Raw genomic sequence first — 16,922 nt, 5'->3', positions numbered from 1 at the left:
TCCTTCCACCCCATCAGCAGCATCCTCCATCCCAACACTCATTCCCCCATCCCAGTGCCATGGCTCCATCTTGTCCCTACCATAAGCAACACCACAACAGTGGTGCTGCACTGATGCAGTGGGAACCGGGCACTCTGCATACCCATGGGTCTCCTTGGCCACCACCCATGGCACAGACATTGGGTACTCCATGGTGCTGGGAAGCAGTGGCTTTCGGCCCACAGGGAAGGTGATGAGCGCTGACTCGGCTAATTTGCCACCCAGCCTTGCTCCCCTCCACACCGCCGGTAAAAAGCCAGCTCTGGAGCTGGGATTTGGGAAGGGGATTAGCCCCAGCAGCCATCTGCTGCCAGCCAATAATCATCATGCCGAGGAAATCCAATAATTACAAAAATATTGTTCCCACCCCATTTTGCTCTTGCACCTGGCCACGTGGCCCCAGTGGCACATCCAGAGGTGTCCCCAACACTGTGTCTCCGCCAGAAGACCAAAGGGGCACCCCAGCACATTGGGGACCAAACAGTGCCCAAGACCACCGCTGAAGGGCTCAGTGGTGAGGTCCCCATATGAAGGAGCAAATGTTAAAGCCCGTGACCCAGCTCTGTGACAGATGCCTTGGGATTACCCAGCCTAAAACCTTGGGATCGGCTACCTCCCTCCTCCCCAGCATTTAATTACTAATTTACTAATTACCCCAAGATGCTGCTGGCGGTCTTGAGACCAATATCTGGGCTCTGGCTGCACTAATCCCACCAGCCATGGGGAGCACATGGATGTACTGCAGTCAGGGGACAGTGTGGCTGGGGACAAGAAGGTGGAAGGGAGCAGGAGGGGGCCAGATGGGGAGGGTAGGGTCTGGGAACTGGTTGGGGCAACTAGGAGGTGACAAAAAGGATAAGCAGAGGGCAATGGGGACCAGGGGAAGACACTGAGGACCAGGAGGAGATGGCTGAGATCAAGAGGGGACAAGCATCAGGAGGGAATGATGGGGACCAGAAAGGTTTGATGGGGACTGGGATGGGACCATAGGGTAGGGAGGTGATCTGATGATGATCAGGAAAAGATGACAGAGCCTAAAAGAGATTGTCAGGGACGAGGCAGGGACCAGGAGGATGCAATGGGAACTAAGATTGGGAGGGAGCAGCAAGGTGCAATAGAAGTTGATAGGGATGATGAGAGGATGGTGGGGACCGCAATGGGATGATGGGGACCAGGAGCTGGTGAAGGCAATCAGGAGTGGACAAAAGCAATGGGGAGATACAAAGCTCTGGAGGGAAACAAGCAACATGGGACTCCAGGAAGCTCCTGCTGGCACCACTGGTAACTGTAATGGGTTAACACTACCACTGGCGCTCTGCCATGTCAGGGCCAGGCTCTGGTTTCACTCATCATCAGCTCTCCTTTACCAGCTCCTTTTCCCTTTGTGTGCCTGCTGTGACAAATGATGCCAAGTGGCTGTGGGCAGTGGGTGGTGACAGCTCCCAGGTCACCTGTGCCATGCCCTGCTGATCCTAGATGAAACTTTAATGGGGCTCCGGGGCTGACCTGGACATGAAACCCATCCCCAAAGGCAAGCATCTCCCTGGGGACACCCCAGCGGCCATTCCATAGGCACAGCCCTGTGATAGTGAAGGTGGCACCATGCTGGTGGTCACAGGCTCAGGTCCATTGTAGAGGGCACTTTGTGACAACTTTTTGGTCACCCAAGGGGTTTGTGAAGGAAATGTCCCAGCAGGTGGACACTGTCCCCCCTGGGAGGGCCCCATGTCACCAGGACAGGGCGGGCTCAGTGGCACCGGTGGGGCCGGTCGGGACAGTCTGGGCACATTCCTCGGTGCAGGCACTGCCAGCAACTTGGGGTCCTGCAGCCTGGGGACTGCAGAACAACAAGGGGATTTCGAAGGCGCCTCTGAGGTGAGGGTGGAGAGGAGGGCTCAGGCATGTCCTCAGGGATAGTGTGGGGACTGAGGCCATAGTTCGGTGTTTGGTGATGCTACCAAAGTCTTGGGGACATCGAGATCCCCAAACCAGGGTGGCACAGCTCTGTGGATGCCATGTCTTTCCTTCCAGATGGACCTCCCGGAGCAGGTAGCCAGGAGACACCACAAAGGCCACTGTACTTCATTCCTCTTCTCCCACCCTGGGGTCATGGCACCTGTGTTGTTTGTGCTACGTGTGAGGGAAAGGGGTGTGGGTGAATGGAGAGGGTGCTGGAGGTGGGGTGGGTGCCACCAGGGTGGGTGACAGCAGGTGTGGGTGCCACCAGGCTGGATCTGGCCTTACTGACCCCCAGGTGAGCTCCTTGCTGCGGACCCTGCAGGACAAGGTCCCGCCATTCCTCCAACCTCAGTACTGGCTGCGCTCCTGGATGTGTCAGGTTTGCATGGAACTGATCAAGGCAGCGCAGGTGATAGCAAGGGACACACCTTGGTGATGCTGCCTCAGAATTATCTGCAGCTGGGCTTGATGTGAGGTGGGTCCCAGTTCCACCGGCATGACTGTGGGTATTTATCCTTCCAGGTGAACAGCTCCAAGAAGGTAAGTGTCAGCATCCACAGCTCTACCCCACACTACCCATCCTACCACCTACAGGGCAAGCCTGCCTTAACTCAGTGCCCACGGGTGCTCTGGATCAAAGCTCTCCCAGATGGCCTCCCAGATCTCTTACCTGGTCTGTGAGACCCAAACCTCTGCGGGACAAACCCGTGGGGCAGCACCTGGCTGGAGGTGACATGTGGCTGTGTCCCCAGGCAGTGGCAGGAGCAGCAAGCACAGCGGCGTTCTTCCTTTGTGAGGGGCTGCTGGGTCAGCACTTTGACATGGTGCCCAATGGGGTGGCTGAGCCCCAGCCTGGGGATCTCTTCCTCTTCCCGCTGGCCTCGGGGGGACCCGGCTGGTGGGGTGCCCACGCTGGTGTCTATTGCGGTGATGGGGAGATCATCCACCTGGAAGGTGAGCAGTGGGAAGAAACTCCACACAGGGGACATGAGGCAAAGCAGCTTATGTTTGGGGACCACAACACTCCTTGGGCACCCTGATCCTATTTGGGGATCCAACACCTCAGGTCACCCCCAAACCTCCTTGATAACCTCAACCCTGCTTGGAGATCTCAACTCTATTTGGGAAACAAATATCCCAGGTTACTCTCAACTCTCCTTGATGACCCCAACTCTTTTTGGGCACCTCAACCCTATTTGGGGACCCAACCCTTCTTGGGAAATTCAACCCTATTTGGGGACCCAGCACTTCTCCCCAACCTTCCCAATGACCCCGACACTCCTTGAGTACTTCAGACCTATTTGGACACTTCTACCCTATTTGGGCACCTAGTTCCCACACCCCAGTTGTGAACCTCAGCCCTCCTTGAAGGCCATCTCCTCCACACCACAGGCACCTCAGGAACATCTCCAACAGGAATTGTGGCCAAGCATGGTAAGAGTCACCTCGTGAGGACACGGGGCCCTGCCAAAGTGCTGCGGATGAAGGGGGGACTGGATGCAGCTGCCCTGCAATGGCGGATCCGAGCAGCCATGGACATGGTGCTGGAGTACGACGCTGTCACCTGTAACTGCATCCACTTTGCCCTTGCCCTTCTGGGGCTGGGCCAGCTTGCTGGGGATATGGTGAGTGTCTTTGCCCTCAGACATGGGGGGACTGTGATACTCACCTTGGATGAGTGTCACCAGAGCTGTTTTCTCTTGTAGATGTTCCCAGCACTGCAGTGAAGGAGGTGGTGATGTGACCTGGGGAGCACGTAGGTCTGGAACACCCTACCAGTGGGATGAAGGATACAAGATAATGGATTTGGGAATAAGAATGTGGGGCTGGCACCACCCAGATGGATGAGAGTCACTGAGGTTTTGAAATTCCCTCAGGTTAAATTAAGGTGAAACGACACCAAATGATTGGCTGAATGGGGTTTTTTGTTCGTATCATGCTGTTATTTAGCACAAGATTTGGAGTATATATCTATACCTTCCTGGTGATAAGGGTTACATACAGGGTAAATATTTTCTCTAATATCAGAGATGTTTTCATCTCCCACGTATATCCCATACCAGTTTGAAAATCCATGTATACTATATGAAGCATTTAGCAGAACTATTAAAATCAAGCAGAAATTGGGCCTTGTCACTTTCTGTCCTTACCGAACACCACCACAACCAGTGCTCTCTACACAGCCTGAAGAAAGCAGCTGTCATGTGTTAAATAATACCTACAAGACTATGACAGAAAGAATAGTTCTGAATCTGTCCTCGTTCCTGTTAAAGGCATACTCCTTACATTCCAAAGATGTACTCACAGAAACTAATTTCATGAACATATAAGAAAATTGAACGGATCCTGGTACAAAGAACTGAATGGAATGCATCAGCTGCAAATGGCATCAGCTCTGAGCATCAACCACAGGAAACAGATCTGAGCCCTCCCAGCTCCCTCAGCTGCTTCCCATAACACTTGTGCTCCAGACCCTCACTGCTCCATTGCCCTTCTCTGGATGTGCTGCAGGGCCTTGATGTCTTGCTTGCAGTGAGGAGCCCAACACTGGACGCAGCACTGGAGCTATGGCCTCACAATCACCTCCTGACACAAACCAGGTACCATTTGCCTTCTTGGCCACTTGGGCACCCTGTGGCTCATATTCATGTGGCTGGCTGTTGACTAACACCCCCAAATCCTCCTCCTCTGCACAGCTTACAGCCATTCTGCCCCAAGCCTGATGCATGAGTTTCTTATAGCCAAAGTGCAGAACCCAGACCTTGGTCCTGTTGAAGCTCATCCCATTGCTTTCAGCCCACCAATGCAGTCTGTCCAGATCCCTCTGTATTGCCTTCCTGCCCTCAGGCACATCAATATTTCTCCCAGCTTGATGACTTTGGGCACTACTTGCTCTTTGCTCTTCCTTCAGGCCTTACAATTCCTCCTGACCGTAGGGGAATGGAGTTGGAAGGTGTCCCACCCCGTTCTATGGTCTGTTTTGCCCAGTGGGAGGACAGCGACTACGGCACGCTTCACTGACACAGGTGCACCAAAACAATGTATTAAATATGTTCTGAGCAGGTTGTTGCACATCTCATTTATAATCACATATGTTGGAAAGTAAATTAGGGTATGTCTCATCCACATGTCTATCACAGGATGGGATCTGAGGGAGGTGGGGGTTACAAGCTGGGCAGTCTCTGTCTTGCTCCAATTACTGGAGGGAGAGAAGGTGTGTTTTTTTTGATGTATGTATACCTGACCATGAGATTAAGACACAACAAGTCAAATGCTCGGCCAACCCATTTATTACAAATCCTAGTTGCTTATGAAGTTGGGGGAGGGAAGATGGGCAATAGAAAAAGATAGGAAATAAAAGCAAGGAGTCTTTTGTAGAAAACAAGAGAAACAGACAGGCTCTACTTCCTTCAAAAGATAACCTTTTTGTAGGCGTTCCTTTCCACCTTTTTGCACTGGATCACTTCACAGTCGGCCCTCAGCACCCCCTGCACGGGGGTAGAAATACTAATCAGCTGCTTTATTGATGATTTCCACCTGAAGACTGCCTGTTTTCACTGCCTTACTCTGTTTCTGTTCTTCAAACAATTATGACATTCAGGGTAACTTGCAAATAAGAATTACCTGACAATAACAGTGCTTATCTGTGTATAATAATTCTTATCACTGACTTCTTGTACTACTGATATCTGTAGCCATATAATTGTATGCAAGCTAATGGTCTTTAAACTAACTATCACAAAAAGCTGTTATCCTTCTTACAATACATCTATCTATTAACAAATAACAGTATCTTAGGTAATAGCATCTCAAATAATTATAATAAAAATAATATCCCAAATAATACCTAGAGATTCCCTTGTCTTTATGGCTGACTGCATTTTCCCAGATGTTAGCTGGGACCATCACACAGGAGTTCAGGAAATTCCTGAAGCTTCCTGAAGATGAGGTTATGGTTCAGGACTCAACTCTGGTTATCCTGTATAGAACTGGGAGCTGATCCCAGAGGGCTCCTTCCAACCTGCAATATCTTCCAGATCTGTGTCAGATGGGACCAGAGCTGGGATAGACCCCTGGGGAGTCACTGTCTCCAGCCAGAACTTGTTTCACCAGCCCCTCCCACCCCGATTTTTGGTGCTGAGAACCAAGCACCAGCAAGGCTCTGGGAGGGACAGCAACCACTGCGTCCCCAGCCTGGGATGGGACAATCCTGCTCAGACATGGTCTCACCCAGGCACCCGTCTCTGGGATCCCTGCCTGCTTACAGTCCCCACTGTCACCACAATAGGCAAATTGCTGTTCTCATGCTCCAGCAGGGAGAGGTGTGGGCCCAGACTTCTGTCTGCTGCAGGTGACAGTGCTGGAGGGGGCAGGGGGTGCAATGGTGGCCTGTGAGCATCCCTGCTGTCACCTTTCCCCACAGGGTAGTCTCCAAGGAACATTGGGTCCCCAAGGAGGGCTGTGTCCCCAAGGAGGGTTGGGTCCCCAAAGTGGATCCTCCAGAGAAGCCACCTCTCTTCATCTTCATGCTTCACATTTTCAAAGACACATTTCCTGCACCAAATAAAGATTTTATTTGTGTATTTTTCTACTTTCTTGGTCTGCATCATTTCACAAGTGGTCAGACTGTGGAAGATGGCAGCGCTAAGAGGGAGAGGGCAGAAATGAGCTGAGAGACATGAAGTCAGCTGCAGAAATAGGATGCTCACTCTCACCCCTATTAGCACAGTCCAAAGGAGGACAGTGGCCAAGTCACTCTCAATGACATTTGAGAAGTTGTGGCAGTCAGATGAAGTCACTGGTGAATGGAAAAAAGGCAGTGCTGCACCATTTGTAAGAAGGGTAAGGAGCTTACAAGCAGGAGGGGGACTGACTTTTTGCACAAGTAGGCAGCCACAGGATAAGGAGGAATGGACTTAAACTGAAAGAGGGCAGGTTTTGGTTAATTGTTAGAAAGGAATTCTTTACTCAGAGGGTGCTGAGGCACTGGAACAAGCTGCCCAGAGAGGTTGTGGATGTCCCATCCCTAGAGGTATTCAAAGCCAGGTTGGACAGGTTCCCGGGCAGCCTCATCTACTGGCTGACATCGCTGTCCATGGTAGGGGGTGGGAACTAGAAGATCTTTGATGTCCTTTCCAACCAAAACCATTCTACGATTCCATGATTCTACAATTTTATGATTCCATGATTATCTGAATTGCCAAAAGGAAGACCCAGGGAATTACTAACCTGACAGCCTCACCTGTGTGTTGGGATGATCACGGAGCAGACCCTCCCAGAAGCTATGTGTGCACGGAAACGAGACTGACAGGTCCATAGTTGCCCGTGTCATCTTTCTTGCTCTTCCTTACAATGAGACAACATTTGCCAGCTTCCTGTCAACTGGGATCTCTTCAAATTTCCATGTCTGTTGAAAATCAATTGAGAGAGGTTTCACACGGGACAGCTCTCTGGGTAGCCTGAGAGAAATTCCACATTCCCTATGGACTTATATGCATCCAGGTGGAGCAGCAAATCCCACACAAGTTCAGGGTTGGCTGGGAATTGATTGTTACTGCGCTCACTGTCCTTCAACTCCAGGCATCTGAAGTACCAGAGACTATTATCAGAGTGGAAGACAGAGGCAAAGAAGGAATTAGATATCTCTGCTTTGTCCATGTCCTTGTCAGTAAGGAGGCCATTCTCATCAAGTTACAAACAAACGTTCTCTCTGGTCCTCCTTTTGTTGTTAACATATTAAAAAAAAATGTTTGTATTGTTTCCCACAGTACTGGCCAGATTCAACTCTAACTGAGCTATGACTGCAACGATTTTCTCCCTGCAACATTGAGCAGTAGTGTTCCCATGTCTCCTAATCTTGCTTCTAGCGGCCATACACTTTATTTTCCAGCCTAAGCTCTGGAAGTTCTCTGTTCAGCCAGGCTGGACTTCTGCCCTGCCTGCTTGACATTTGGGAACTTCCTGTTCCTCTGCTCTCAGAGACGGTTCCTAAAAGTTGACCAACACTGAAGGACGCCACGTCTTTCCTTGCAGATGGAAGGAAGCAGGTAGTCGAGAGACACCAGGAAGGTCATTTTACTCCATTCCTCTTCTCCCATCCTGGGGTCATGGCACCTGTGTTGTTTGTGCTGTGTGTGAGGGAAAGCGGTGTGGGCAAATGGAGAGGGTGTTGGAGGTGGGGTGCATGCCCCCGGGGTGGGTGCCAGCAGGCTGGTTCTGGCTGCACCCTGCACTACCCATCCTACCAACTACAGGGCAAGCCTGCTTTAACTCAGTACCCACGGTGCTCTGGATCAAAGCTCTCCAACGGAGTTAGCTAGAGATGGCCATTCCTCCAGCCCCAGTCCTGGCTGTGTGGGGTTTGGATGGAACTGATCAAGGCAGTGCAGGTGATAGCAAGGGACACACCTTGGTGATGCTGTCCCAGAATTGTCTGCAGCTGGGATAGGGGCCAGCAGCATCCTGACTTTATACTCCTTAGACATGCAGTTTCCCAAGATAAGCAATGGGGCTGAACTATTACAAGGTATGCAGAGTAAGATATAAGGACAGGTATGAAAGAAACATGTCTTAGAGGAAAAGCAGAGAAACTTCCACTTGGACCTTAAGATCTTGTATTCAGTTCCAACAAACATGAGGGACTGTTTATATGGCACACAGTTCTACAGTCTCCATGTTTTCATCAAAGGTGACACTTCTTTTTCTTTTCCCTGGCAACTTCCAGCCTTAGCTCAGGCCCTTGACATGAGTTCTGGGACACACAGGTAGACACAGACAAGGTGAGGGGGTGAAAGAGCCACAGCTACAGCCTCATTCTGCACAGCTTGGGGCAGTTCTCTTTATCAAACAGAGGACAGCTACTGGACCTACGTCCTGTCCCATTCTCCAGTCACGTGCGTTACTTCTCCTCTCCTTTATCAGGCTATGCTTGGGCCACACCCTACAGAAGGAACCCTTAAAGGCCATCAGTCCAACCCCTCTGCAATGAACAGGGACACCCACAGCTGCATCAGGTGCTCAGAACATCCCAGCCTGACCTTGAATGTCTCCAGGACAGGGCACCCAATGCTCCTCTGGGCAACCTGTGCCGGTGCCTCACTGCCCTTAGCGTACAGAACTCCCTACATACAGGGAAGTGGGACTGAAAGGTCCCTTCCAACCCAAACAATTCCATGATTCTATGATTCTGTGTCACCAAAAAACTGGTTGAGTGTTTACTCATATCCCACCGCAATACTCCTCACAAGATGCACAGTGTCTATCCATCATTCTGCCTTTCTATCCATTTATCCAGCCTTTCATCCATCTACCTATCCACCCATCCATCCGTACATACACTTCTTTGTCCACATGTCTATCACTCTGTATCCTATAGCTGATAAGGGAATAGGGCTTTTCATCTTTCAGTGTAAACCATACCCTCTTCCACAGTCCCTTTTGGTTTCTGATTCCAGCAGCAAACTGCGTGTGTCATTTTCTTCCATTGTTCACTGCTAAGGAATGTCTCAGTGTAAGCAGGCAGGGACCCCACGTGTGTCCCCAGAGAGGAGCTACCTCGGCAGTACCACCTCCGGGCTGGGTGCTGTGTGCCAGGCTGGAGACATGAAAAGTGTTCTCTGGTTCTGGGTTCTCAGCACCAAATGGGTGGCACGGGGTCTGGCTGGAAGCACACATCAGTGGGATCTGAGCGGTTGGTATCTGCTCCAGTCCCATTTGACACAGATGTGCAGAATACCCTGAGTTGGAAGGGATCCACAGGGATCATTAAATCCAACATTCAGCTCCACGCAGGAACACACAGAATCAAACCTTACAGCTGAGTGCAAGGTTCAAACACTTCCTGAACTTCAGACTTAGGGCTATGCCCATGTTCCATGGTCACCACCCTCCAGTGCAGAACATTTCCCTAGCCTCACCCTGACCTGCCCATGACACAGAGTTGGTCTTCCTGTCTGCACTGCTTTTGTATCCCAATTGTTTGCTTGAAATCACTGCCCAGCCAACAATTCTACAACATTCCGTTACGTGCAAAAGATGATAATATTCTGAATTACTGCAGAAAAAAAAGCGACTTGTTGGCACTAATGCTAACCTGAGAAAATTAATAGCAACACTCAGTGAAGTAGAGGAAAAGAAATTATTTTGCGATTTTCCTGTCTCCTTTTGCTTTTGGTTTCACTTGATGAAGCACCATCTCACTCGCCACTCGTGTCTGCACGGAGCAGAGCACTGTGTGTGCCGTCCCAAGGACCACGCTGCCTGCCAACACCTCTGCCCACCGGCACCAGCACTGTAAGGATGCTGCCAGCCCCACACCGGGGATGGGAGCACCATCATCTGGAGAGGAGGGGGGACAAGGAGCTTTAGAGTGAGGTAAGATGGCTGTGTTTGTTCTGACAGTTCCTTTCTCTCCTTGCAGATGTCAGGAATAAGCAGCTTTTCAGTGAGTAGAAATGCTTTCAATCACCTTTCTCCCCAGCTCCCCATTTGCTGCCCCAGAGTTTTGGGGTGATATGGCTTCTTCTGTGTTGAAGCTGCTTCTCACCCTTCTCTCCCAAGAGAAATGCAACTGAGGTGGAAGCACTCTTACTGCATAAATACCTACCTGATTTTATGAGAATCTTTACAAAAGTGCCAGAGAACAGCATGCAGATTGGGGACATAGTGCTTTTCAACATGGAGTCCAGCAGCAGTGCCTCAATCGGCTTCAAGCATGCAACTGTCTACATTGGGGATGGTGAGGTCATCCACTTTCAGAGTAAGTCCGTGTGCCCTGTCTTCATGTCATGGCAGCCCACAGAATAACATACTGATGGCCAACTCTTCACTTTTCAGAAATCGATAGACAGAGTACAGGGAGAATAAGCAAAGAAGGATTCCAGATTATGAGACGTCAGAGGGGGAAATGTGATGTTTTCAGGAAAAAGGAGGGGGTCAACCTTGAGACCTTCAAGAAGAAAGTCAAGTTGCTGATGAACAGCACAGCTCGGTACAGCTTACTGAAGAACAACTGCATCCACTTTGCTCTCTATCTGCTGGATTTGGGGGATTTCAGCTTTCAGACAGTGAGTATGGAGCCAGGATGAGGCATTTGCAGTGGGGCCAGACAAGTCCAAGGACAAAAGATATTCTTTTCCTGCAGTGGGATGACCATGGAGAGGATTTTGTCCGTGAAAGTTTGACTGTGAGTATATTTGGTGTCACTGCTGCCCGTGTGGCTGAGTGCCCAAGAAGGGCTAGGTCTCCAAAAGATCTGGGTTCCCCAAGCAAGGTTGGGTCACCAGGGGAGTCGGATGCCCAAGGAGAGTTGAGTTCCCCAAGGAGGGTTGAGTTCCCAAGAGGTTTGGGTTACCCAGTGAGGGTTCAGTCTCCAAGAGGTCTGGGTTCAACAAGGCAAACAGGATCCTCAGAAGAGTTGGGTTCCCAGAAGAGGGTTGGTTTCCCCACTGATGGCTCAGTTCCCAAGAACATTTGGGTTCCCCGGTGAGGTTCCAGTTCCCAGGAGGTTTGGGGTTCCAAGGAGGGCTGCATCCTCAGGAGTTGCCCAGGTCCCCCAGAAGGACTGCATTCACCAAGGAGGTTTGGAAGCTTTGGGTGCTATCTCCCAACTTTCCCTTGCACAGCATAACGAGATCGTCTGAGGTGCCCAGAAGCTCATTCACTATCACACACACCCACAGGATCGTTGACCCCACAATTCGTCTTTCCACACCTCTACTTCCTTCAAAAGATAACCTTTTTGTAGGCGTTCCTTTCCACCTTTTTGCACTGGATCACTTCACAGTCGGCCCTCAGCACCCCCTGCACGGGGGTAGAAATACTAATCAGCTGCTTTATTGATGATTTCCACCTGAAGACTGCCTGTTTTCACTGCCTTACTCTGTTTCTGTTCTTCAAACAATTATGACATTCAGGGTAACTTGCAAATAAGAATTACCTGACAATAACAGTGCTTATCTGTGTATAATAATTCTTATCACTGACTTCTTGTACTACTGATATCTGTAGCCATATAATTGTATGCAAGCTAATGGTCTTTAAACTAACTATCACAAAAAGCTGTTATCCTTCTTACAATACATCTATCTATTAACAAATAACAGTATCTTAGGTAATAGCATCTCAAATAATTATAATAAAAATAATATCCCAAATAATACCTAGAGATTCCCTTGTCTTTATGGCTGACTACAACTCATCAACACCATCACACAGGAGTTCAGGAAATTCCTGAAGCTTCCTGAAGATGAGGTTATGGTTCAGGACTCAACTCTGGTTATCCTGTATAGAACTGGGAGCTGATCCCAGAGGGCTCCTTCCAACCTGCAATATCTTCCAGATCTGTGTCAGATGGGACCAGAGCTGGGATAGACCCCTGGGGAGTCACTGTCTCCAGCCAGAACTTGTTTCACCAGCCCCTCCCACCCCGATTTTTGGTGCTGAGAACCAAGCACCAGCAAGGCTCTGGGAGGGACAGCAACCACTGCGTCCCCAGCCTGGGATGGGACAATCCTGCTCAGACATGGTCTCACCCAGGCACCCGTCTATGATTATCTGAATTGCCAAAAGGAAGACCCAGGGAATTACTAACCTGACAGCCTCACCTGTGTGTTGGGATGATCACGGAGCAGACCCTCCCAGAAGCTCTTCTAAGGCACATAGAAGAGAAGAAAGTGATACAAGAATACCAGCATGGCTTCACTAATTGCAGGTGCTACTTGACCGAATTTGTTGTGTTTTATGATGATGTAACTGCAGTGTACAAAGGAAGAGCCACTGATGTCATCTATCCGGTCCTCTATAACATCTGTCTCTTGAAACTGGAACAGACATGGATTTGATGAGTGCACTGTCCAATGGACAAGGAATCGGATGTAAGATCAGTGGCAATTGGTGCCCCTCAAGGATCTGTCCCAGGATTGATGCTATTTAATATCTTAATCAGTGACATCAGCTGTGGGATGGAATGCACCCTCAGCATGTTTGCAGATGACATTTCTGAATCACCTATAAATACTAATAATATCCTGAACTAGCTGTAAATATTATTTGTTAATGATAAAGATTATCCACATAGAGAGATAGTTCCTGTGAATGATAATAACAATGGAATTAATGGTAGTAAGAAAATTACTATTAGCAATGGTAAGTGATGGTGATAGTAACAGTAGGTGATATTACAAGTAGGTAACAGTAATAATAGTGATAATGAAAAAAACACAATAAAAACAACAGAATCCCAAATAATAATAACATCCCAAATAATAATAATATCCCAAATAATACCCCAATGACACTCCAAGATTGTAATAATAACTGCAAACATACCGAATTATAATGATTACATGTTTCTGAACTTTTGGGAGTAATTTTCTTGTCCTGTAGAGTTTCAGCCTTCCAGCTGGACTAACCCAGCCATACGCTGCTGATAACGCAGGAGAATCGTAGAATGGCCTGGACTGAAAAGCCCACAATGCTCATCTTGTTCCAACCCCCTGCTATGTGCAGGGTCACCAACCAGCAGCCTAGGATGCCCAGAGCCACATCCAGCCTGGCCTTGAATGCCTGCAGGGATGGGGCATCCACAGCCTCCTTGGGCAACCTGTTCCAATGCATCACCACCCTCTGGGTGAAAAACTTCCTGCTAAGATCCAACCTAAACCTCCCCTGTCTCAGTTTAAAACCATTCCCCCTTGTCCTATCACTGCCCACCCCCACAAACAGCCATTTCCCCTCCTGTTTATATGCTCCCTTCAAGTACTGGATGCCCACAATGAGGTCTCCCCAAGCTTTCTCTTCTCCAAACCAAACAAGCCCAGCTTCCTCAACCTTTCTTCATAGGAGAGCTGCTCCATCCATCCCTCTGAGCATCTTAGTGGCCTTTCTATCCATCTATCCATCCATCTATCTATCTATCTATCTATCTATCTATCTATCTATCTATCTATCATCTATCCATCTCTCTACCTATCCATCTACCTATCTATCTATCCGTCCATCTATTTATACATTCATCTGCCTATCTTTCCATCCATCTACCCATTTATCTATCTATCTATCTATCTATCTATCTATCTATCTATCTATCTATCTATCTATCTCACAGAATTCACAGAATTGTAGGGGTTGGAAGGGACCTCTAGAGATCATCGAGTCCAACCCCCTGCCAAAGCAGGCTCCCTACACCATGTCACACAGGCAGGCGTCCAGGCGGGTCTTAAATATCTCCAGAGAAGGAGACTCCACCACCTCCCTGGGCAGCCTGTTCCAGTGCTCCGTCACCCTGACTGTAAAGAAGTTCTTCCGCACATTCATACGGAACTTCCTATGCTGTACTTTCATCCCATTACCCTAGTCCTATCCCCACGCACTACTGAAAGAGACCAGCCTCACCACTATGGCTCCCACAACTCAGGTATTTATAAACCTGGATCAAGTCCCCTCTCAGCCTTCTTTTCTCAAGGCTAAACAAGACTCAGTTTTCCTTAAAAGGGGTTCCCCCCCTGTTTTTTTTTTTTTTTCTCCTTCCACATGGGAGATTGTTCCAGCGCCGCTTCACCATCTTAGTGGCCCTCCGCTGGACTCTTTCCAAGAGATCTCTGTCTTTTTTGTACTGGCGAGCCCAGAACTGGACACAATATTCCAGATGAGGCCTCACCAGGGCAGAGTAGAGGGGGAGGATCACCTCCTTCAACCTGCTGGACACGCTCTTCTTAATACACCCCAGTATGCCATTGGCTTATTTGGCTACAAGGGCACACTGCTGGCTCATGGTCAATCTGTCGTCCACCAGGAGGCCCAGGTCCCTCTCAACAGAGCTCCTCTTCAGCAGCTCTTCCCCCAGCCTGTAGTGGTGCATGCAATTATTTCTACCTAGGTGCAAGACTCTACATTTGTTCTTGTTAAACCTCATCTGGTTTCTTACTGCCCAGCTCTCCAGCCTGTCCAGGTCTCGCTGAATGGCAGCACCGCCTTCAGGTGTATCAGCCAATCCTCCCAACTTCATGTCATCACAAACTTGCTGAGGGTGGTCACTATCCCCTCATCAAGGTCGTTGATGAAGATGTTGAACAAGACTGGACCCAGCACAGACCCCTGGGGGACGCCGCTAGTTACAGGCCTCCAGCCAGACACCGCACAGCCAATGACAACCCTCTGCACTCTGCCAGTCAGCCAATTCTCAACCCACTTCACCATCCACTCATCTATCCTTATATAGGATATATATCCATCTATACTTCCTCAGCTTTGTTATAAGGATGTCATGGGGGACAGTATCAAAAGCCTTACTGAAATCAAGGTAGACTACATCTACCGCCCTCCCCCGTCCACCCAGCTAGTGACATCTTCATAAAAGGCCACCAGGTTGGTCGAGCACAACCTCCCGTTGGTGACCATGCTGGGTACTCCTGATAACCTCCTTATCACCCAGTTGTCTGGAGATGGCATCCAGCACAAGCTGTTCCATCACCTTCTCTATCTATCTATCTATCTATCTATCTATCTATCTATCTATCTATCTATCTATCTATCCATCTGAATCATGAGAACAGCTTTTACACATTGTGTGAGCAGTCTTTTGCATAACTTGAGCAGATATGTTCTGAAGGATGGATGCTTGGGTAAATGTAAGCTCAAGAACAGAAGGTGGAGGAGGCCATGAAGTGTGTTTTCGAGTGAAGATAAGAAAGTAGAATAGATGTCCTGTTGTTGAAGATGGCAAAACAGATGCCTCAGCTCAATGTAACATCAGTGGGGACCAGTATGAGCTACTCCCCATTGAAAGTTTGGAAACTTACAATGAGAATGCATCCCACAACCACCAGAGATGTTAGTTATTTCTTGGAATTTCTGCCCGTGTCCTTGGAATCTAATGAATATATATATATGCTATGCCTTTACATATGTAGTCACTGCTTCTGGCATTGTGCATGTTGGTGCAGCAATCCCCCATGCATGCAGTGCTGTAATGAAAGGAATACTCTCTGCTTGACTGTGAGACCCTCTGAGAGAAGGACTCCTGGGCCCACCTGCAGCTAGTCAAGATGGACAAGCGTTGCTCTCAGAGGTGGTTTCTAAAAAGTGACCAGCACTGATGGACCCCAATGCCTTCAAAAGCAGTTTCCCAGGGGACCTTACTAACTAGTTCCCTGAGTAGCCCAGAATCTGCTCTCTCCATCTCCAGGGTAGAGGTTTGGGTGGCAGTTTCCTCCTATCACCAAAGATTTTAATTGTGATTTTAATCTGCCAATGGAGCTGGTCCTGCCCCGTCAAACCACCTTCATACTGTAAAAGGGGATAAAGTCCTGGTGGTGCACATGAAGAACATGCACCCAAAGGAAAAAAAAAAACCCACTGGCATTTTACACTCTATCCCAGCCCACAATGACCACTGCACATGGTTATAATATGAACCATGATTATTAAATAGTTATAAGCATTTTGGACAGTTGGACAAGATGTTCTCAGTGGTCTTTTCCAAACTTAATGATTCCCCGATTCTATGATAAGGCTCATAGTGGTACCTATCTGTGAATTATAACAATGGAAGTAATATTAGTAATAACATTACTGTTGTTAGTAATGGCAGTAATAGTAAATGATAGTGATAGTAATAGTGGAGGATAATAATAGTAAATTATAATAATAGTAAATAATAACAGCGATAGCGATTATGATAAAAATAATAATAAAAACAATAATAGCATCCTGAATAACAGCATCCTAAATAATCACGTCCCAAATGCTGATATCCCAAACCACGGCAACCCAAATTAAATAATCACGACACACACCCCGAGTAACAAGACCCCCAAGCGATGCTTTACCCCTGCGCTCCTAAACTCCCCCTGCAGGACTGCGGACCCCAACGTTCCTCCTCCTCCATCCTTTCTTTATGGGAGGAGGAGGGGTGGGTGGGGGTC

At 48.7% G+C, this 16,922-nt stretch overlaps 1 protein-coding gene across 7 annotated transcripts; it reads left to right on the top strand.

Moving 5' to 3' along the window:
* The first annotated feature begins 1,641 nt into the window (after nucleotides 1-1,641).
* On the top strand, nucleotides 1,642-5,844 carry LOC107318667. Of its 7 annotated transcripts, XR_001557436.2 has the most exons (8): nucleotides 1,645-1,914; nucleotides 2,071-2,175; nucleotides 2,294-2,407; nucleotides 2,521-2,538; nucleotides 2,751-2,952; nucleotides 3,391-3,623; nucleotides 3,705-4,598; nucleotides 4,910-5,844. XR_001557436.2 is itself a non-coding variant. In XM_015872778.2 (7 exons), exons 1-7 carry the CDS (start codon nucleotides 1,765-1,767, stop codon nucleotides 3,723-3,725), a joined length of 813 nt encoding a protein of 270 aa, XP_015728264.1. In that variant the 5' UTR covers nucleotides 1,645-1,764; the 3' UTR covers nucleotides 3,726-5,844. The 7 variants fall into 7 exon arrangements, 6 of the variants coding, with proteins under 6 accessions (XP_015728266.1, XP_015728264.1, XP_015728263.1 ...); XM_015872778.2 differs by having other exon boundaries at nucleotides 2,294-2,377; nucleotides 3,705-5,844; XM_015872777.2 differs by having other exon boundaries at nucleotides 3,705-5,844.
* Nucleotides 5,845-16,922: the final 11,078 nt, after the last annotated feature.

The sequence above is a fragment of the Coturnix japonica genome, chromosome 10, assembly GCF_001577835.2.
Source record: "Coturnix japonica isolate 7356 chromosome 10, Coturnix japonica 2.1, whole genome shotgun sequence".
NCBI lineage: Eukaryota > Metazoa > Chordata > Aves > Galliformes > Phasianidae > Coturnix > Coturnix japonica.
Note: the sequence above shows the minus strand (reverse complement) of the source record. Positions and strands in the feature narration are given on the sequence as shown.